Source organism: Syngnathus acus, chromosome 3, assembly GCF_901709675.1.
Source record: "Syngnathus acus chromosome 3, fSynAcu1.2, whole genome shotgun sequence".
NCBI classification, from domain to species: Eukaryota; Metazoa; Chordata; class Actinopteri; order Syngnathiformes; family Syngnathidae; genus Syngnathus; species Syngnathus acus.
The window spans coordinates 8,803,257-8,824,923 of record NC_051089.1 but is presented as its reverse complement, the minus strand read 5'-3'; the positions used below and the strand labels follow the sequence as shown (position 1 = coordinate 8,824,923).

At 40.8% G+C, this 21,667-nt stretch overlaps 2 protein-coding genes across 4 annotated transcripts; both read right to left on the bottom strand.

Annotated features, from left to right (window-relative positions):
• Positions 1–234: 234 nt before the first annotated feature.
• Positions 235–10,816, bottom strand: LOC119120677 (chromodomain Y-like protein 2). The gene is made up of 7 exons (XM_037247777.1): positions 10,489–10,816; positions 6,037–6,613; positions 4,532–4,749; positions 3,345–3,517; positions 2,871–3,081; positions 2,656–2,799; positions 235–2,580 (listed from the first exon to the last, which is right to left on the bottom strand). The coding sequence occupies exons 1-7, from the start codon at positions 10,510–10,512 to the stop codon at positions 2,422–2,424; spliced, it is 1,506 nt and encodes a 501-aa protein (XP_037103672.1). The 5' UTR covers positions 10,513–10,816; the 3' UTR covers positions 235–2,421.
• Positions 10,817–12,765: 1,949 nt separating this feature from the next.
• LOC119120555 (GPI ethanolamine phosphate transferase 2-like) lies at positions 12,766–18,343 on the bottom strand. Of its 3 annotated transcripts, none has more exons than XM_037247552.1 (13): positions 18,085–18,343; positions 17,810–18,015; positions 17,259–17,465; positions 16,882–17,070; positions 15,950–16,088; positions 15,597–15,809; positions 15,053–15,270; positions 14,602–14,883; positions 14,139–14,524; positions 13,827–14,018; positions 13,420–13,729; positions 13,111–13,274; positions 12,766–13,000 (listed from the first exon to the last, which is right to left on the bottom strand). In XM_037247552.1, exons 1-13 carry the CDS (start codon positions 18,233–18,235, stop codon positions 12,805–12,807), a joined length of 2,853 nt encoding a protein of 950 aa, XP_037103447.1. In that variant the 5' UTR covers positions 18,236–18,343; the 3' UTR covers positions 12,766–12,804. The 3 variants fall into 3 exon arrangements, with proteins under 3 accessions (XP_037103447.1, XP_037103448.1, XP_037103449.1); XM_037247553.1 differs by having other exon boundaries at positions 14,139–14,512; XM_037247554.1 differs by lacking the exon at positions 18,085–18,343 and having other exon boundaries at positions 12,766–12,997; positions 14,139–14,501; positions 14,615–14,883; positions 17,810–17,959.
• Between the last annotated feature and the right edge of the window lie 3,324 nt (positions 18,344–21,667).

Here is a 21,667-nt window from a genome sequence, read left to right as displayed (position 1 = left end):
ATTTCTTTCAAATAAAGTGTGTTCATATTCAAAGAAACTTTCTAGCATTTTTGGTGAGTGATTTGGATGACAACGGGAAGTAGAATGACAATGGGATTTGTTTCTTCACAACCAGCTTTAATCACAACTGGACTGTTCTGGTTGTGAAAGACCGTAAAAATCAAAAACATCCGAACCAACAACACAAAGGTCAGGTGCATTTCAATATGAAAAGTGAGACAAATGAGTCACTAATCATGTATTACCTTATCTTTATTATGTGGAAGTATGCTGTTATTTATTTTTCATTATCATTCATCTGCAATGGCCTCATAAATTATTAATTTTCTCAATAAACTTCAATAAAACATCATATATGAAATGATTCGACATGCCTTGACAAATTCACAAAGATTCTTCATTTCAACGGTAAACATTACATTATTGTATGTACAGTCGCATTTGCTCTCAGTAATTATAGTCAGACCTATCCTGATGTGTAAATAATCTAGCCACTTTTCAAATGCTTTCTGTTAAATAGTTTCTCCATTTTAAAGGATTAATTAATAAAGAGTTACTTTGAGTCAGGGTGTCTCAGAACCAAAGCACACCTTTTCTTGAATAAATACAAAAATAAACATCCACCAATGCTACTTACAATGCAGGTACAAAATTTACCCAGAAAAGGACAGGCCACACATTCACAGAATTTACAGTATCTCACATGCAAACAGTCTACATGTTCTAAAACTGTACTATGTACTGCATTTTCTCTAGTTATCAATTAACAAAATAGCTTCTACACATATTTTTGGTAAAACAAAATAATCATGACGAACATTGAAATATAACCTCTCTTTTCTCATCACGTGCTGATACGGAAATTCTTGACGACACAACATTGATCACTGACAATTAGTGGAACCACAATTTGATTCCTTGACAATCAATGAAAAAAGACTGTCAATAAAAATGATTGTACATACGTCATACGTTTCACACCTCCACTTAAAACTGGAAGCTAAGCAATGTGGACATGTTTCTGTGGCAGAAAGGGATGGAATCCAGTGCAAATCCTTCCATTGTTGAACTTACACGTCATGCTGTGTATTCATTAAAACTCTCATTTTATTTATAGACACTACGTTTACACAAGCTTTCACTACACTTAGTGTTTTTTTTATATCTGTCCCATGGAAAGAACAAGGAACAAAAACAAAAGAACATGTTAAAGCAGAAATCAAGTTGACTTGTTTTGTTGAGCGTGAAAATTGTATCGCAGCTAATTACAATGCATAGATTGAGAATTGTTCAAAACGTGAGACAAGCATGTCGTACTCTTCAAATCTCACTCTTCAAAAATACCACTGGCCAGGGAAAATTGGATGCCACAAAATTCAAGATTCAAAATATTGCCTTTTTAATGCAAAATACATTGACGTTTTATGTGCTAGTGGTGAATTTCAAGTTGGGAATCATGGATATTTTGGTACCAAGTACAGTACATGTTTGTATCCATGACTGAAAAAACGTTTTTATAAATTATAAAAAAAAAAAAAAAAATGGGGGAAGGGGGTGACACCAGGCTTAAAATGCAGGGTTAAAAACCAACCCAATTTGGGTTAAAATCGAAATTCTTTTGAACAAAACAACACATTTTGTGTATAAAATGCAATGTCCAACTTAATGTTCAAATCTGAGTATTTATGTGTCTTAAAATAAATAGTTATGAAAGAAAACCATTATTTGTGTGAAACCTTTGAAAAGAGTGTGAATTGAAGAATACATTTGGCAAATATTTGTTTTAATCACCATTTGAAAATTTCTTTCACTTAACTAGTTCACTGAATAGTCACAGTGAAGTACTTCATCTACGATCTGACATGTTGTTGTTCTGAGTCAACAGTGTCAATTCCATACAATGACCAGACTTTCCAATAATGGATTATTTTGTTGACAAATCTCATGTTTTGTGTAGTTGCTAAAACAACAAGAACATCTTAGGTAGCCTGAGAGGAATGGACAAGTTAAGGATATATAAACCGCGTCCTCATGCCGACTTTGGTTTTCACTTTAAAACAGCAAGCAACTAAAATAAAGATCTTATTTATCCACAGCACTTAACTTTCTAAACTCTTTTTACACTCAAGTGTGTATATTCACATTCATGTATATTATCATCACTTTTTCAAGTGCAATCGGACAATCTTTTTTCACTCCCCTAAATCTGGATTTCACACCCCTTCCCCCCTTTATATCCATCAGGACCCTGTTCATATGAAACTGCACTTTTGGAAGTGGACGCATCATCTGAATGGTCCATAATGTCTTTTAAAACCCTGATCGAGTAGGATTTGTTGGAAGTAAAATCAATCCCGGGCTTCTTCTCTGCTGATGGACGGAAACAAAGGCCTACATTTAAACTGCGTCTTTAGTTTGAGGTCATTTCTCACATGCTTTGTTGTGTAGGTAGCTGAAGAGCGCCTCCAGTCCTTTGGTGGAACACCACAGCTGCTTTAGCATCTGACACTCCTTTTCATTGACTTCCTCCAGGACACGTAGGAGGATGCTCCTGACCAGGCATTTGGATTCTTCTAGAACCTTTTGGGCAATGAAAGGAGGTCTGTTAGGTTTTTTTCCAGAGCAAAGACCTTGTGGCTCTGTCTCGGTACGCACCACAGCATTGCACGACGCCATCTCCTTCACACGTAGCATCACTTCCTGATTAAATGTGGTTGGCCAGAATACCTGCGACACCAAACCTCGATTGCACGCTTCTTGTGCTGTCAGCTTTCGACCACAGAACAGCATCTCATTGGCCTGCCATTTGACCAAGAAAAAAAAAAAAAGTGAGAGAAGTTTCAACGTAAACTGGATCTGCTTGGACTCACCAAAGCCACACCAAGGATTTGGGGGAAAGTGTAAGAGGAGCAGCCAGAGGGGGTGAGGTGGAGGGCCGCACAAGGAGTCTGGAACCAGGCTCTCTCACTGGCCCACACCACATCACACAGGGGCAGGATGGAAGCCCCCAAGCCCAGGGCTGGCCCATTGATTGCCACCACGATGGGTTTTTTGAAGCGTATGTACGCCAACACAAAGTCCCTGCATAAGGTACAGAGTTGTAAAATTTGAGGAAATATTTACCCAACAACAATTTTTGATTTAGCCATCCACATTCCTGCCCTCCTCATCAATGATGATCATTTTCAAGCACTGAATGAAAGGATAACGTCATGGGTAGAAGCAGTAGGAATGAATTCTTTTTTTAATTGAAAATAAAATGAACAGGATAAAAAGACATCCTGAAACTGGCCTGAGTCAAACAAAGTGAAATCTCCGCAGCCGTGGGAGTCCTTCCAACTTACCTGACGGCATCTGCAATGCGACTGCTCTCCTTCCTGCGGTCAGTGGACAGACGGCCCATCAGGTAGGATGGCTCTATCCCGCTACAGAAGATAGTCCCCACAGAGCTGAGCAATAGCAGTTTACTGTCGTCGGCAGCTGCATTACCCAGAGCCCGACACACTTCCTTCATGATCTAAAAAGCAATGCAAGGACATGTGAAATGTCAGAAAAACTAATGATATCATAACTGTCAAAGTTTCCGTAAAATCCCTGATTATTTTTAACTAGGGATGGCCAAGTACCAATACCAGGTATCGGTGACGATACCAGCCTCATTTCAAGGTATCGGTACTTTCGGTATCAGTATGGGTCGCCCCTTTTATGATCATGAACTAGAAATTACTAAATGGCCATATTTGGATGTGTAGGTCTTTCTATATTTTATTGTTTTTATTATTGTTTAATATTTGTCATTGTTTTTGGGTGAAATTTTATGCCTCAAAAGTAGGTGACTCAAAATCCTGCTCAAATAATGACCAAATGTTCCTTGCCATGAGTGAAGCAGCAAAAAAATAGTAAACGGGAAATATTATGCAACGACCTCCAGAGAACCTCAATGTTTGGGGGAAGGAAAGAAGCGAATGTTGATTTTGTTTTGAAATGGAATGAACTGCTGCTTGAATTTAAATGTTCCAGGAGGATCAATTCACAACTTTGTCAAATGAGGAGTTTTTAATAAAAGGATATTTTAAGCAGTTCGGAAAATTGGTGTGTGGATAAAGAGTTTCTAAGCCTGAGCCAAGTTTATCAGCTCCCTCTATACTTTCCAAAATTAGAGCAAACGTATTCCCAGGGTTTAGTGAGTTTTATACTGCACTGCTCTTAATCAAATGGAAAATCATGGTTACTTCAAATATCAGTAATTTGTGGAGATGTACAAAAATATACAGTGAGCAATATTTTGTTTTAAAATTGTAACAGGTAAATACACTGTCAAACACATAAAAGAGAAAAAAATAGAATAAGCATTGGCTCAACAGTGAGCGCAAATGCTACAAAGGGAAGGAAGGTGAGTTATGGAGCTAAATACAATACAATATTGATCTATTTTACAAAAGTCTGCATTCATATTGAATGTAACAAGTGACAAGTTAAAAAAAACATGTAGGTCCTCATTTCTTGTGTGGGAAGACATTGTCGTTTCTACCTCTGGCGTCAGAGCGTTGTTATCCGTTGTTTGGCTGGAGAGGAGAACATGTGTGAACCCGTCCTCCTTCCGGACTACGATGTCCCGAAATCGACAGTTGCTCTCGTTCTGTCGCACGTTGTACCTGAGCCGCTTGTCAAACACGTAGCACTTCTCCTCTGCCAGTTTGCGTTTTACTGAGCTGTGCAAATGCATCTTGCCATTGGCCAGAGGTGAGTCTGATGGGGGGGCAAAACAGACTGACTTAGTCTAGAAAACATACAATTATATTTCAATTAAATTTGAAGAGCCAGTATAAATGCTTGCACTAAATAATTAAAATATTAAGCACAGGCAATCGGACTTGAGCATTCACACGATTGACATTGTGGAAGTGTGTGTGCACAATCCGAGACCGTCTTATTGGCCTGCACAGTCACGAGTAGCGGGCTAATGGATGGCGCTGAGAGAACTAAGTGAGGTGAGCAGAGGAGTCTTTCAAGGATTAGGAGATTAGCATCAATAATAGCTGCCTGTGTGCTAGCCACTAGCTTAAATTTGGAGCTGGAGATTTCTAATCGGGTGGATTTCTGATGTGATTTCAGAATTGCTCAGTGCAGATGCAGTCCTTAGATTTTACATTTCTAAAGGTATTCTTATGTCCCTGAATGGTGACATGAGGCCCGCTAAACCAACAAAATCAAAGATGTTGTTGACTGGATTGAAAAAAAATTGTCATCTATTTGGGGTGCTTGTTGCATGTGGACACCACACGGCAATCAATTGACACAAGGACACTATTTTATACTATTTATATTTTATATGTTCTTATTTTAATATAATGAATATAAATGTTGTTGTAAGGTAAAGCCCTCTGCTGTGGTGAACAGCAAAGATACTTCTCATTAGAGATAACAGAGATAGCAAGCAGCTTTAGCTGGTGCAAATGAATGAATCGTCATTTAATGGTTTGCAATCTATTTTAAGCATTTGAATTGTCAAGCGGAGATGACATTATGAAATGTATATCAATGATTAACCAAGATGGTGTGGGTTCTGGACTGTGACCACATGCAAAAGTGTTATCAGCTACTGCAGCAAAGAATCATGGTAGGAACTTCATGCAGTGGATTTAATAAGTCTCCACACTGCCTGTTCCAATGCCAATTATGTGATGCAAAAAAAAAAAAAAAGAACACAAGGGTTTTTAAAGCCCTCTCTGATTATCCAAACAATACTAGAAGCACAGACTTACATTTTACAAATGACATGAAATGGTAAGAAATTATTCGTTTTATAGCATGGCTTAGCTGTCGTTGAGTTTATTTGTTTATCTTCTCATCCAATGAGACTACAGCTTCGGTGTTGCCATGCAAATATGATTTGACCAACATATTGACCACGCAGATACGCAAGCAGGCACACAAACTTACCACTGGCATATACACAATGCTACCTATTGATTTTTGTTTTTTCAATGGATTAGAAAAAAAAAATCCATGCTGTTGAATTTCTTCAAATCTTACCCAATTCAGTAGTTACTATTTCATCCAGACCTCCATCAGCTTTGTTGGAGGATGCTCTGTGTGACCTTGAAGTGCTCCTGTAAACGTGTGGCTCCGCATAGCCATTCAAGAGTCCGCTATGAGGTTCCCTCGCTTGGGCCACAAAGCGAGAGGCTCCTATTGGAGGAGTTTTGAATGTCATGGTTTTGCCAATTTTCACCTGCACCGGATGCTTGCCGGACCCAATGCCTCCATTTCCCGGCTTATGAACATAACCTGAGCCTCTACTCCCGCTCCCTAGAAGAGTTCCTCCTCGAACCCCGACAGCCATCTCACAGTTTTTTTTCTTCTTTTGTGCTTCAGACCGAGCTCTGGGGTTGTCTGTGGCTGCCGGGAGGCCATTGTTAGCACTTTTGGAAATTTTGGGCTGTTTGTGCTGATGTAGCTGCATGCTATTGAAGCGATCAATGAACTCCTCGCAATGCAGCAGGTGGTGCTCTGGCTCCCAAGTGTCTTCTTTACTTCCATAGCCCTTCCACCTAATCAGGTACTCCCATTTTCCCTTCTTATTCCGCCTCTTGTCTACAATATGCTCCACCTGAAAACAAGAGACAGAAGATGACAATTTGCATCATGACATCCCTTAATTGGGTTATTCAAATGCAGGGGGTAACTCTGATGGCTCGCGTACATCTAAATATTTTGATATTACGAATGTTTCTGAAATCAGAATTTGGGCCTTAACCAGAACATTGACTCAATGTATTTGTAATCACACACTTGCAATATTGACTCTCATGAGACATATTGGCAAAATCCTGTTTTGGGTTTACTTTATTAAAGACCTCTGTTGCCACCAAGGGGGAGATACTGACACAAAAGCTGTCTGGAGCCATTTCACAATAAGCACGCTTGTCCGATCTTACGCCCTTACGATCTCCTGAAATGAACGGAATACCTCGATGTTGCTCTTGTCAGCCATCCTAAACCAAAGATGCATTGTACTTGTGTTCTTCATATTGAGAAATGGCCGTAGCCTTTCGTAGCATGAGAATGACAAGCAGGAAGTTCAGGAAACACAGTCTGTGTCGGTGGGTTCTAAAATAAAAGCGGCCTGTTGACGCACAGTGTGGTTACTCGAACTCTGTGGTCTGCTATTTGTCACTCCTTGATGCTCCCAGTTCAAAGCTCCTTTAATTGCTGTTCCTGTCAAACCCCAACTGTGATCGAGATTCGTTTCAGGCAACGTAATAAATCACTGCCTTCTTTGTGAGGAGAATAAATGATGAAAAGATATGTTTTTTCTGGAATTGTCTTTCCTTTCTTTTGAGGCTCATTGTTCTCTCACCGGGCGGCTCGGTGGCGCACTGGGTAGCACGTCCGCCTCACAGTTAGGAGGGTGCGGGTTCGATTCCACCTCCGGCCCTCCCTGTGTGGAGTTTGCATGTTCTCCCCGGGCCCGCGTGGGTTTTCTCCGGGCACTCCGGTTTCCTCCCTCATCCCAAAAACATGCTTGGTAGGCCGATTGAAGACTCCAAATTGTCCCTAGGTGTGAGTGCGAGTGCAAATGGCTGTTTGTCTCTGTGTGCCCTGCGATCGGCTGGCAACCGGTTCAGGGTGTCCCTCGCCTACTGCCCGTTGACGGCTGGGATAGGCTCCAGCACTCCCGCGACCCCCGTGGGGACTAAGCGGTTCAGAAAATGGATGGATGGATGTTCTCTCACCATCTGAGATACAATAAATGTGACAGGTATTCAGAATTTATCACCAAACAGATGCAAAAATAGAAACACACGCACGCACACATGCGTACACATCAACATATCTTAAATTCTTGACCAAAATCAAAACCTGTTGAACTTGAACATTTGATTAATTTATAATACCATTAAATAATTTCATAAGCAATGAAACCGGACCCTTACAAAATACTGAAGATAAAAGTCATTATATCATATTATCATACATTAATTGCCAATGTTCAGTCCAATCAACGGTCCCTTTAAATTGTTAGATAGGAGCGAGTGGACATTTTTTGGGCGAAACAATATGTTTCTGCGTATTGTATTAAAGTCAACACTTGATATTTTGAATGTCACTGAGGACACAGAAGACAACTGTTTGCCTTGATTATTAAAAATAATCAATTAATTTGATAATCGATTAGTTGTCGATTATTCGATTCAGCGTTACACCTCTAAAGCTAAATGCGTTGTGCATGTCTCCCTGCACCATGCAGCTCCAAAGGTTCACGAAGCCTGTCCAGACTGCAGACGTGTAGAGCTGCATTCAAAATTGTAAGACAATGCACCCCCGCTATCTGCGGAGGATAGGGACCAGGCCATCCCACGAACAGTGAAAATCTGCATATAACTGAATTGCATTGGAGGAAAAAGACATGTTATTAACTCAAACAATTCTTCAGGAAATGTTGATAAATCTCGAATATGCATTTAGCCCCAAAAGAATGGTAGAAAATGGGGGTTTAAAAAAGTAAATATTAAAAATATTGATCCGGATTTTCATTGTGTATTTTAGTAAAACACATTTTGCAAAAAAAAAAAAAAAAAAAACACTCGATTGAGCACTCCAAATTGCCCCTAGGTGTGAGTGTGAGTGCGGATGGTTGTTTGTCTCTGTGTGCCCTGTGATTGGCTGGCAACCGGTTCAGGGTGTCCCCCGCCTACTGCCTGATGACCGCTGGGATAAGCTCCAGCACGCCCGCGACCCCCGTGGGGACAAAGCGGTACAGAAAATGGATGGATGGACGGTCAGAATGATAGTACCTTTGCCTCAATTTGGGACATAAAAAAACCTGCAGAACCAGTACAAGTTAAACTCTGCTGTTGAAACTTGCCTTGGAGTGTCAGCTTCTATTTTTAACATCTTTTAAGAATCAAGATCTTGTCTGAACATCAATAGATATTGATCACTGGTCATGGCATGTTTTATGAAAGCCAGGGACCACTTCATTTTAAATTTAACAGTATTAACTGCAACTGTTAACCATCAAGCAGCAGCAATTACGTTTAGTGCAAGTTCTCTAGATGTACAAGATGGTTGACTGGTTCCATGTTGCATTCGATCAACTTCTAAGGAAAAACGTAAAAGGTTTGCCCTCCCAAAAAATAAACTGTCATAGTTTTAACTACCGTCATGTATGACATCATGATCATACACACTTTAAGACACTTCAGATGTTTTATTTTTCCATTTTTAAGAGATGCATCTATGAAGCAACTCATCAATAACATAGTACTGTTAAAAGTACTTAACTTGTTTTTACACTTGGAAAACCAGAGTAAATCTTAAAATATGATCTTAACAGTTTGCCATGGATGATACTATTTCCATTTTATAAGTAATTATTCCGTCACTGTCAAGAGGAGGTAGGCAGTATCCTATGTGTGACTGATGCTCTTTTTGATATTGATAATGTTTACATCCTATATAACATTCATGCTCATACAAAAATTCAACTGCTGTTGCAAAAACAAATGTGAAACAAATGGCTCTGACTCATCAATACTTGATGCATGACACTGCTGCAGCCAGATAAACGTTATCTACTTGAGCATGCAAACTGGTTCTAGAAGTTTGCTTCTGACATCTGTGGTGTGTTTAACCACTGCCATTTAATAAAACATGCACAAGTAATCGAGCATTACGAGAAGTGCATCTTGCTTAGTCCCCATAATGTGAAACATTATTATAGTTTTGAAGCACACATTTTTGTGTCAACTACATTTTATGGTTGACACATCTGTCCGAGTTTGTGGAGTTTTCCCAACCCTAAAAACAATGGCACATATCTCAGTCGGGTCACTCCAATCTCAATGCACCACGGTACTTTTTACATAATATATAAAACACTCGCCAATAGGTAGAGGTGTTTTCTCAAGTTGTAAAAAGTCAAGTTTGAAGAGAACAAAAACAGAATAGCGATATCCTTCATTTCAGCACCCCTAGTGACAATTAAGCGCCCAATGGTACAATCATGCATTTTCCCATTAAAGTGTATGATCATCAACCGGAGGTATTTTGCTACCTCAACCCGATAAATATAAACTCATGCGGAGCTGTGTGACCACCAGCCGGCGAAGGGCCTGTGTGTCACTGCGGTGATGAGGAGCTCATACCCGCGGCATGTGCGCGCACCTCCGCGACCATCCCTCCAGTCAGCAGCCGTGCACAGCATGTCCGCTGTCACTTTACCAACTCGGCGACACCCCAAGCACTTCGGCCCGTTCAATACACCTCACATGCTCGCAACAACCACCAGAAAACAGCCCAAACAGTGTCATGAGCGACATAAAGTCGACTAACTGTCGAGTTTCGTTTCTTAAAAGAACGCCGCTTTTCTTTTCTTTTTTCTCCTCACACAGGCACAGTACGCGGCGCCTTCCCCTTTACTTCCTAATTCCAATAATCGACAAAATGACAGAATATAGAGTGGACGTGGCTTTAACCCACCTCGTAAAGGTCTCCCGAAGCCATAGCGGGCTGCTGGCACCGTGACGCCTTATTCTTGCCTGCCCTGTGGGCTTTTTTTGGAGGCTCTTTGGAAGGGGGAATTAGCGAGCAGCCTTGTTATTGCGAGCGATGGGCAGTCAGCACGCAGATCAGCAGACAGTGTCAATCGAGCCCGGCGCGTTGCGATGGATCGCTCAAGCGCTTGAAACAAACAAGCACCGGGCGGCGCAACAACCGACACCGAAAATGAGTTTATAATAGGCGCCGATGGCGAAGAACGTGCACCTCCTCCTCGCCTCAGCGAAGGGACAGAGAGGTGTCTTGTGACGACGCTGAGCCGTGTCGAGGTCCGCTCCACCTGTTCACAAGACCTGATTTAAGAGCACACGTTCCAAATGACGGCTCTTTACGATCAAGTGAAATCGTCATATATGATCTTCTGCAAATGTTTTTGTGTGTGATCATAAAATCTAATTGAATACACTTACACGATCAAAAAAAGAATGCATTAGAACAAAACTGTTAGAGATAGACATTGTTTTAACTTTAACACGCAAGTTACTATGCTATTTAAATTGCACTTGTATGTGGGATTGCAGTTTTTGGCATATTTATGATTTCAACTATTGATACACGAACTTCTTAGTTTTTTGTAGGCTACTATTTCAGGGCGCTATTTGCAGCAGTGCTTGGTTCCTACACGTTTGCATAGAGATCCTGTGGCACTTGCTTTTGCTGGCCAGTAGAGTCAAGAGCTGTGACTGGTTCACCATGACTATGCGCTTGCTCACACTGCCCTGAGCATCCTACAGTTCCTGGCCGGGAAGAACATTGCCCTGCTGGAAAAACCTGACAACTCACCTGACCTGACGGTTTTTAATTTCCCCCGCAGTCCTTTAGACTCCAGGGGGAATACTGCGAAGGGAAAAACTTGTGGTTCGGATTTCAAATCCAGTTACACTAGTATATACTATATTTAGTATAATTTGGGATTGTGTGTTGGCCTACTTTACATCAATACCATCCCTCTCTGGTTTTAACACTCCCCCACACTCTTCTTGCCCCTTGTCACTGGACTTCACACTTGGGCAGTGGTATTTCTCCCACATGTTCTGACTTCTCTGCAGGACACAAGATTGAATTCCTGTGGTTATGTTGCATGCATTCCTTCTCTTGGTAGTGAAAGAAATCACATCTAATATGCACACAATTCGGGTGGGTCATTCTTAGGTGTGTCCACAGACCTGTGTGCAACTTTTGCATGACTTGCAAGACTAATCATTAAATACTGTAAATGTGAATTTCTGTCATGGTCTCAGCTTTCTTTCCTCTTTTACTCTCGTCTGTATAGATAAAAACCCAGTAAGATAATGATGTACAATGCAGCATGTATTGTGCTTATAAAAAGGCAACTGTAATTAAAGATATTTAGTTTTGGTGGAAAAATATTTTGTACGTCTCATTTCTCACAACTTCCTTCTTGCCATGCACACCAATTTAATGCAATGTGCGGCATATGGTCTGAGCATTGACAGGCTGACTCCCCCACCTCTTCAACCTCCGCAGCATTTCTGGCAGAATGCGTTGGTTTTCCAAAGACAACCTGGATATGATGAAAACTTGCACTCAACTTCTTTGCGCAAGTCCTTAAAGAGTGATAATTAATACAGTTTTAAACAGAATGGGCAACGAAGCCTATCTCCATCTCAGTCTGTTTTTACTTCTCTGTTGTGCTGTTATACTTACAGCAATAAACAAAGGGTGTTTGCAAACTTGAACTTGATAAATGAACTCTCACAGGTTATTATTCAGCTAGTATGTCACAAATCAGAAACACCCTGGGTTCTGCTGTTAGCCAGGGTGTTGCGAGGATCCTGTGGAGTAAATGAACATTTTTTAGTCACAGCTGAGCATTATTACTCAGAACAAAAGAAAACAGCACAAGAAACTAAAAAAACACACACACAGATGTATTAAGGGATTTAAAACAAATATTTTGCTAACTGCCAAAATCCATTCAATCCTTTTAATGACAATGATAATCGAGGGCGAGAAGAAAAAGATCCATTATGATGCACCATCACTTAAAAACTTAAAAACAATAGGGAGTCGATTCCAATCTACTTCTGCTCTAGTACGAACCTGGATTTAATTTGGCGAGTCTGGCCCAACTTAGTTTGATGGAGCAAAACTTGTTTTTGTCCCTTAAGAGATTTCCAAAAACATTTTCATAACTTGACTTTCTTTTCAGAAATCAGTGCAAACCCTCTTTCTTTCCAAAAAACTGCCCTAAGATGTGGCAGACTTGTGGCTTTACTACACAACGTTGAATATGAGACTAGCGCCGGTGATGAGAAGTAGGTGCATGGCCTCGTAGAGTAATTTTGGATAGAAGACGGACCATGTCCAGGGATGGTGGCGCATGCCAGTCGCCACAACAATATAGGCTACAGCCGTCATCGACCTGAGCAGAGCCCAAAAGTAACAACCGTGGCCGACCGCAACCGGACTCCTGTGGAGGAGAAGATTATTGCATTGTATTGTGTTATGAACGTAAAGTAACCGAAAGCACTATGAGATAATTTTTTTTAAAATGCTACATGACACAATTTCAACACTCACCTGTTTTTCTCCGAGCTGAGGAAACAGACAAGGTGGCAAGCCCAAAGCAGTGGCCCTGCATATGTATTAAGGGCTGTTAAAATGATGGCTGGAACTTCTGCATAGGTGTCAAAACCAATAGACCAGATTGAGATGTCGATAGTTGAAATGCTGTTGGAATTACCCTGCAAGATCACAGATATAAAATAAAAAAGGCACAATATACCAAATAGGAAGAACAAGCTCTGAGTTCTTCCCAGGACAACAACCTCCACTCATGACACAGTCCTCCCACACTGATGGCCTTGAAAGAACTGTATATTTTCCTACCTGAAAGTAATGGAAGCCCTGTCCCAACCAGTAATGAATGATGGTAATTTGGACCGCATCATAGTGGAGCTTCTTCCAGATGAACTGAGCCATAAGTGCTTGGATGAGCAGACAGCAGCACAACACTAGCAAGTTGTGGGCACGAAACAGCAGTGAAAACAATAAGACCAGGCCACTGTAAATTTCCCATAGCCCCCTGTTCTTCGATTTGGCATTAGCTATATTGATTTGGGATTGTATCATGTTCTTTGTGCCCATAAAGAGGATACTCAAAACCAACACATATACAAAGCGTGCTTCCAAAATGCCCCTGAAAGAAAGAGTGACAGATGGGGGTCATTCTTAAGGGTGCATATCCAATTTATTCCACTCCTATTTACATTCTAAACCAGTGTGATAAAACTTACTTGGACTTATTCAGACCACAGTGTTGCCAGGGAAACAAGAGACTGCCGACAGCTGCCCGATAGCAGTAGATGCTCAAAAGTCCAAGTGCAAGAGCAACCTTGGACACCAACGAGCACCATCTTTGAACCAGGAAGTAGATGAGAACCAAACAGAAAGTGGACAGCAAGGAGAGGACCACTTTGTGTTCAGTGCTAGGAATAAAAAAAGATGCACAGATAAAAACATGAATGTTTTGTTATTAGAATAATTGAGACAGTAGTGAGGTTACATCGTCGCCTTTGACTTAATTTTTCAATATTGGCCAATCCCACCTGTTAAGCCATTTGGCCAGATCAGGAAGATGAGCCCATTGCACGCCCGTCTGATTGAGGGAGCGCAGCAGTCGACAGCAGACCAAAAGAAAGAGAGGTGTGGCCAAAGCTGGCCACTTCTCAGAGTAAATCTCTTCTTTAGGGTGTTCTTCATAAGGGAGTTCATATTCGTCTTCTTCAACTGGGCCATTCTCTTTTCTGAAATACTTAGCGCACACATCCTGGAAGACTATGAAGTAGAGGGTGGTGAGCAAGAAGTACCAGATTTGATGCTCCTCCTCTATAAAGCTAACAGACCCCAAACTAAGTATGTGACTGGCTGTGCCTGCCAGTAGCAATATGTCCAACTTTGACCATTTTCTGCTACTGATCTGCTTCAACAGTGACTGTGAAAAGAAAGAAATCCATTGCTCATAAGATACTCAACCTGACTTTGACTTGATATTCATAAGACTCAACTCACCGTGCCATTCAACTTTGGTCCCAAAGGCAATTTTCTGGTCATCAGAGAGAGCAGAAAACAAGTCGATGCTGAAATAAAGGCAATAATACCAAACACGAAACTCCAGGAGACACTGCAAAAATAGCAGGAGACATCAGCAGATGTGCATATCAGCACATGCGTGGACGCAAGGAGCAGGCAAAGGAGGTAAAAAGGTAACGAGAACAGGGCTGAGGTGACGAGGTCCACAGCTACTGAGCCACTCATGGCTTCAGGAATGGCCAATATCAAGGCCAACAGGGGCTTGGAAAGAACAGAGTAAAATTCACTTTACTGCCACAGAAGTGTTGTTTTTACTTTTAATCATCAAAGTTGTAAATGTTTTTTTTTTCACATTCTTGAAACAGCTAAAATCAACGACAAATTGCTTGTGCATGGAATGAATGTTTGAAAGAATGTCCTTGGTACTCACCTGAAGTACCAAAACCAATCCAAGAATCATGGAGTACAGGTCATCTTTGTTCAGCTGTATTCTGAGGGCTGAGCTCATGGTGGACAGGGCCTCCAAATATTGTTTCATGACCTTCTTGCCCATGTAGGCTAAAGCTTCTGATGTGTTTCTCTCCAGGTAGAGTTTCATCCATCTGCCATGTGCTTTCTCTGCCAGATGATATTCTTCAAGTTTTGTATCTGGATTAGAAAAAAGGCAGTATATATATATTTTTTAAATTGTTTATGAATTTGGCATATTAAGAGGAAAAACTGAATTATTGGCTTTAAGATGAAATTCATGCTGTTGGCTAAAGTTGTATGCAAACAGAATTAGTTGAAGTCTGGTTCAATCAAAGTCCAATTGATATTTGTCCAACTCAGAGGTACAGATCATATAACAAAAACTTTCTGTTCTGAATACACTCTCGATTTTGTGCTCACAATTAAGATATAAATAATGAAAAAACGACTTATCAACAATATCACCCGTTCTAGTTAAATATTAAATGAAATGTCTAATTTACCTTTCCTATACTCTGGAAACTTTTCTTTGAGCAGGCAACTTAGCTGATGACCATTGAGCTGTAGATAACGCAGCTGGTCTCGAAGTGAGGCTCCTTCAAAAACACCTGGAATGACACAACCTACGCTGCTTTGAGAGATGGGTAGGCCCAGAGACAAGGCCAAGGTGGGAGTCAGGTCAACCTGGTCAATTTCATCAGGCTTCTTCATCGCCACTAAAAAAAAACAAGCAAAAGTGGACAAACATTCAAATAATCGCTCTTGTTTGATTTTTTGGGGAAATAAAACAGCTGCACATGATCCAGCAATAGGACCCATCAGCGCTTTAAATGAAAACCAAGACCAACTTGTTTACCTTTCCTCTTAAAGACAGGGCTTATGAGCAACAGGGGCGTATTGATTTCACCTTCCGAGGATCCTCCGTGGCTACCGGTGTTTGACATTCCATGGTCCCCACACAGAACTAACAGATAGGGCAAAGATTTTCCTGCCTCCTAAAATGATGAAAAATTCTAAATTTCATGGATTCATCAAATTCCCAAGTGAAAACACAAACTATGGTTCTTCACCTGAAAACATCTTTGAAGCTGTTAAGTGTTGCCTCATTGATATGTATGAGGCAACGCTTACGACGTTAATCGAATCCATTGCATTGTCCGGCATATCATATATCATATCGTGTCTTATTGGTACTATCCATCCATCCATTTTCTGAACCGCTTAGTCCCCACGGGGGTCGCGGGAGTGCTGGAGCCCATCCCAGCCGTCAACGGGCAGTAGGTGGGGGACACCCTGAACCGGTTGCCAGCCGATCGCAGGGCACACAGAGACAAACAACCAGTTGCACTCGCACTCACACCTACGGACAATTTGGAGTCTTCAATCGGCCTACCAAGCATGTTTTTGGGATGTGGGAGGAAACCGGAGTGCCCGGAGAAAACCCACGCGGGCCCGGGGAGAACATGCAAACTCCACACAGGGAGGGCCGGAGGTGGAATCGAACCCGCACCCTCCAAACTGTGAGGCGGACGTGCTACCCAGTGCGCCACCGAGCCGCCCTTATTGGTACTATTCTACCATTAAATAAGTAATGGGAAAATGTGTGAATCAGTCAGTCTTCCCTTCCATTTTTCTGACAACAGAATTGTGGATGGTGTCTTTGGTCATTTTTATCAATTCATCCAAAAGAGCACTTGAGAACTCCGAATGCTTTATGAAAGGGGGGAGCATGCCACGGAATTTTGTTTGTCACTGATTACATTCTTTATCAAAATTGATCCCATTTACCTTTGAATTGAGGGCACTGTGGATCTTCTTCAGAACATCATCCATCTCCGACAGTTTGGTTTGAAGGAAAGAACTGTGAGGTCCGAAGCTATGACCAATGTGGTCAATGCCAAGGTAATGGAGGATCAGAATATCCCAGTCATCTCTCTTGAGCGTGCTATCCAAATGGCGGGTGACATTGTTGTCAACCTGCATGTTCCAAGAAGAAAATACAACAAACCAACAAACAAAACCAAAAACTGAAAAACAACAAAAAACAAAAGCTCATCCTAGCAGACTTTGGGCAGCAGGCGAGGGACACCCTGAACTGGTCGCTAGCCAGTCACAGGGTACACATAGACAAATAACCATTTGCATATTTTTAGAGACAAACTTACCTCTCTGAAGTCAGACACAGGGCCAGCTATACCATCATACTCCATGAATTGATCGGGGAAGAGGTGCAACCATGTGCAATCTCCATAAAAGATAATTTTTTTCCCTGCTGTGTTGGCTTGCCAAATAAGATTGTCATCAAGTACGGCTGGGGAATTTAGATTCATCAGCACATCGATGTAAACCGGGATATTGCCAGTGGTGAGAGCCTGGGGAGGGATATGTTATTTTTTTGTCATTTTCTATAAATAGTAGTGTTTACAGACGTTGCACCACAAAACTAAATGGGACTCATCATTAGGGTGAGGTGGGAGGGTTTCAATCAATCAATCAATCAATCAATCAATGAAAAACAAGGTAAAAAAACATGACTGTTTTCTGTGGTTGACAGTCCAGCGTCAGTCAGAAGTGGAAACTTGGAGATTGCCTTTCACCCAAATATTAATACAACATTTTGTGTATCCAAATTCTATAAAATGCATTTCGATTTTGCACCAATAGAAAGATGCTGGTCCCGGGTTGACGGCAGTTGAGAAACCCTGCTATTACTTGCCTTGAGCCTGGGCGCGGTGACAGTTGGAGTTCTAGCTTTAGCCACAAAGCTAAGTGTTGAGCCTCTCTCCATCAGGTGTGTGGTGTATGGCATGTTCAATTGACCACTGGCTCCGAACACAAAGTCCGCCCGCATGGCATCGATTAACATAATGATCACCTTTTTGAACAATGGCTGCGGGATGTAAGATGAATTGAGACAGCCCCCTGTATTGCAAGTGACACATTTCATGAGTTTCGGCAGCTTTTCGATGGCAGCAATCCGGGTAAACTTACCTGGCAGTGGCTCTGCGGGTAGGTCTGTGAGGTTGCTCTTGAATGGTGAAGAGTTGACATGTTCTGGGAAAAACCCCCTTAGGAAGAGGACAGCTCCCAAAACTTGAAAAATTAAAATCCATGAGGCAAACACAGACGACCTGACTTCCATTTTGTCTGTTTTGGTGCGCTTCAATGCAATTTATGGTTAATTTGCCTCTATGCGGTTTGATCCTGTGGGTTTTGTGATTAAATTCTTCTACACAGATAAGAAAGGTTGTGTCTCGTTATAGCAAATATACAAATTGTTTGTTGACCATATAAATAGTCAAGATCCCATCTGATGTGGAGAAATGAAGTAGAATTAATGGACTCACAAAAGCTAATAGTCATCCCTGATTCCAAACTTACGCAGCACTGAGCAATGGATGGAGGGACGGACCCCTGTAAGAATGACCCAACTACCTGAGGTTCTTCACGGGAAATATTCATTCAAGAGCTGCTATCGGCCACAGCTCACACCCAACCACCTCACACATGGACTGCCTCACATAAGTCAGGCTTTAAGCTTATATCCTTCTTGGTCTGTCACATGGGATATTTCTTTAGTTGTGTAATTTTTAAAGACATGACAGTCACACTCATGGGAAACGACACACACAAAGAGTATCGTTTACCTTGATTCTCTTTAGCTATTTACAAAGAACGATCACTCCAAAGCACGCCGAGAAGTGTGTGGGGTCATCATTGCCAAAATATAATATTTAAATAAAATATAACATTGATACAGAAAGACTACAATATATTCTGCCTGGCAAAATAATGTTTGATGTGATTTTCAGCTATAAATTACACACAGTTGTGATAAAACACTCAAAATCATATCTGTTTGAGATATAAAATGCAAACATATATACATTTCTATTTTAATCATCAAAAACTGTTTGTACTATTTTATCAAATATTCTCAATAGACATAACCAATATAGTATATAAAAATTAGGCTAGCCAGTTTGGGGGATATGACCAATCAACAAACTGACTTGATGTGATTCCGAGCTAAAAGATACAAAGTCAATACTTCGTTGTATACCTATTGTACAATGTCAATGAAGTCATTCTATACAATTCCCCCTGACAAAATAAATGCAGTACAATTCCTTGATGATATTAAACATTAGTCATGGGCCAAACTACAAAACATGGATCCCATATGAAGTAATTACAGGGCCAGTATTATCAATAAAAATCAGAATAAGTAATGTGGGACAAATTTCCAAACATGAAGTTGTAATTTTGTGAAAATACAAGAAAACTGTAAACACCATGCCATTCGACATTTTTTTTAGTTCATTAAACATTTGCCTGTACAGTAATTCCTCATTTAAATTGTTGGTGTTCCAGACCACAGTTGTTAACCTTTATTTATATTTAATAAATTGTATAGGCTGATCGGCCTGTAGCCAGGGGTCGGCAACCTGCGGCTCCAGAGCCTGATGCGGCTCTTAAGCAGGGCCCTAGCGGCTCCCTGGAGTTTTTTGCAAAAATGCGTGAAAATGGAAAAAAAAGTTTTTTGTTGTTGGTTTTTTAAATATGGTTTTAGATGGTTATCATGACACAATAATTCTTATGCTTTAAAATGTATGTAGTTGTAAATATATTAAAAATACTGAATTTAAGAATGACGCCAAATAGCAGAATTTCGTCATAGCCTGCGACACAGCACCGGTGAGTTGTAAACAAACAAGCGTGTGAGTGATGGGCCATTGATTCAAAGGGCAAAAAGAGAAAGATTGCTGATGAGAACAGAGGCTTTAAGAAAGAATGGACGGAACTCTTTGCTTTCATTGCCAAAGCTGAAGCATTGCCTGCATGTTTGATTATCAATGAGAAGTTGTGAAATCACCAGAAGATGAATTGGGAGCGACATTTTCAGCTAAAGCATGCTAGATTTGCTGCCGATCACCCAGTTGCAACTGAGAGGAAAGGTGCAATCGCAGTGCTGGTGGAGACATTTGAGGACCGAAAAACAGTTTCAAGAAGTGGATTGCATCTCCAAACTCTACTACTGCTGCAAGTTTTGTTGCAGATCGGGAGATAATAAAGCGCGGAAAACCATTCACTGATGGCGAGTTCATGAAGGATTCATTCATTAAAATATCAGAGTGCCTATTTTCGGACTTCAAAAACAAAACCGGGATCATTCAGAAAATTAAAGACATGCCTCTCCGCACAAACAATGTCACCGATCAGCAGACCAAGGACATCGATTCAGCTCCAGCTTTCTCAATTGCCTGTGATGGATGAGTCGTGTGACGTGACAGACATCGGACAGCTCTGCTATGCAGGTACGTGAACTCTAATGGGCTGCAAGAAGAAATGATCAAATTGATACTATTTTTCTTTTCTTTAAATTATTTTAATAGTAGGCATACAACTTATGTATTGACAGTCTATGTTGCATTATAAAAGGCTTTTAGATTTTTGCGGCTCTAGACAGGTATTTTTTTTTTTTTTTTGGGGGGCCAATATGGCTCTGAACAATTTGGGTTGCCGAACCCTGGCCTATACTGAATGTGCCATGCAGGCGTTTTTTTTTCTGTCCAGTTGGAGTCGCCATTCTGTCCACAAATTCTTCACGGTGTCTTTTCTCATGATAGAGGAATTTACAGTTAGTTTCACTAGATGGCAATATTGTCTTATGAAATACTGGAGTCACAGCTGCCCTGCCCTGCTGGTTTCGGTTCAAAGATGGTCCAGTATTGACAAAATAAAATGGGGACAACTGTTGTCTTATCATTATTACTTGACATGCACAATACACGTACACCAACAAGGAGATATCCAGCAGAGACTTGTTCAATGGAAATCCAAAATGTTTATGTTGTTTAGCCTCATCCAGGGTGCAGTGGTGCATATAGAAAATAAATGATTGCATGGCCCCTCCGACAGATCCACATTTTCATTTGGTTGCGACTCAAAGTCAGTCATCAAGACTAGAGAAACACTACAAATAGCAAGCGACAAGTGCATCGGTCAGTTCCTGTCCAGTAGAGGGCATACAAGTACTGTATATTATGAAAATCCCCCAAACCTCAAAAACACTACACTACATTTTGAGAGCAAATTAATAGAGCTTTCTATGCTGATCACTTCCCATTTAGTTGAATTCAAATTGTTATCGTTATTAATCAGTATTCTGTTACATTGACAGTCTCATTGCAGCAACTTTGTCTTTGAAAATGTGACCCGAATAGCCATAAGTGATTATTGTCCACTAAAAGAAAAAAAAAAGGAAAGAGTAACTTGCCATATTGAGCTCATTTTAAAGGTGCAAGTAAGTCCAAATGAATAATTCAGCTATAATTAGTGTGTCAACAGTGACTTCCTCCAGTGCAGTGATCCTCTGACATTGAGGAGGCCTGTGGTGAGACCGACACCTCCATCATGTTAAAATTGGTCTTTGGAAGCAACACACACACTTGCTGAATTGTTCAAGTCACTTGAGATTATTTTAGTGTTCAAAGTCAGTTGATTTTTTTTTAAATTCTGGAAATCTTAACCAGTCATAGTAGATGGACGAGCAACTCTTGCTTAAAAACAC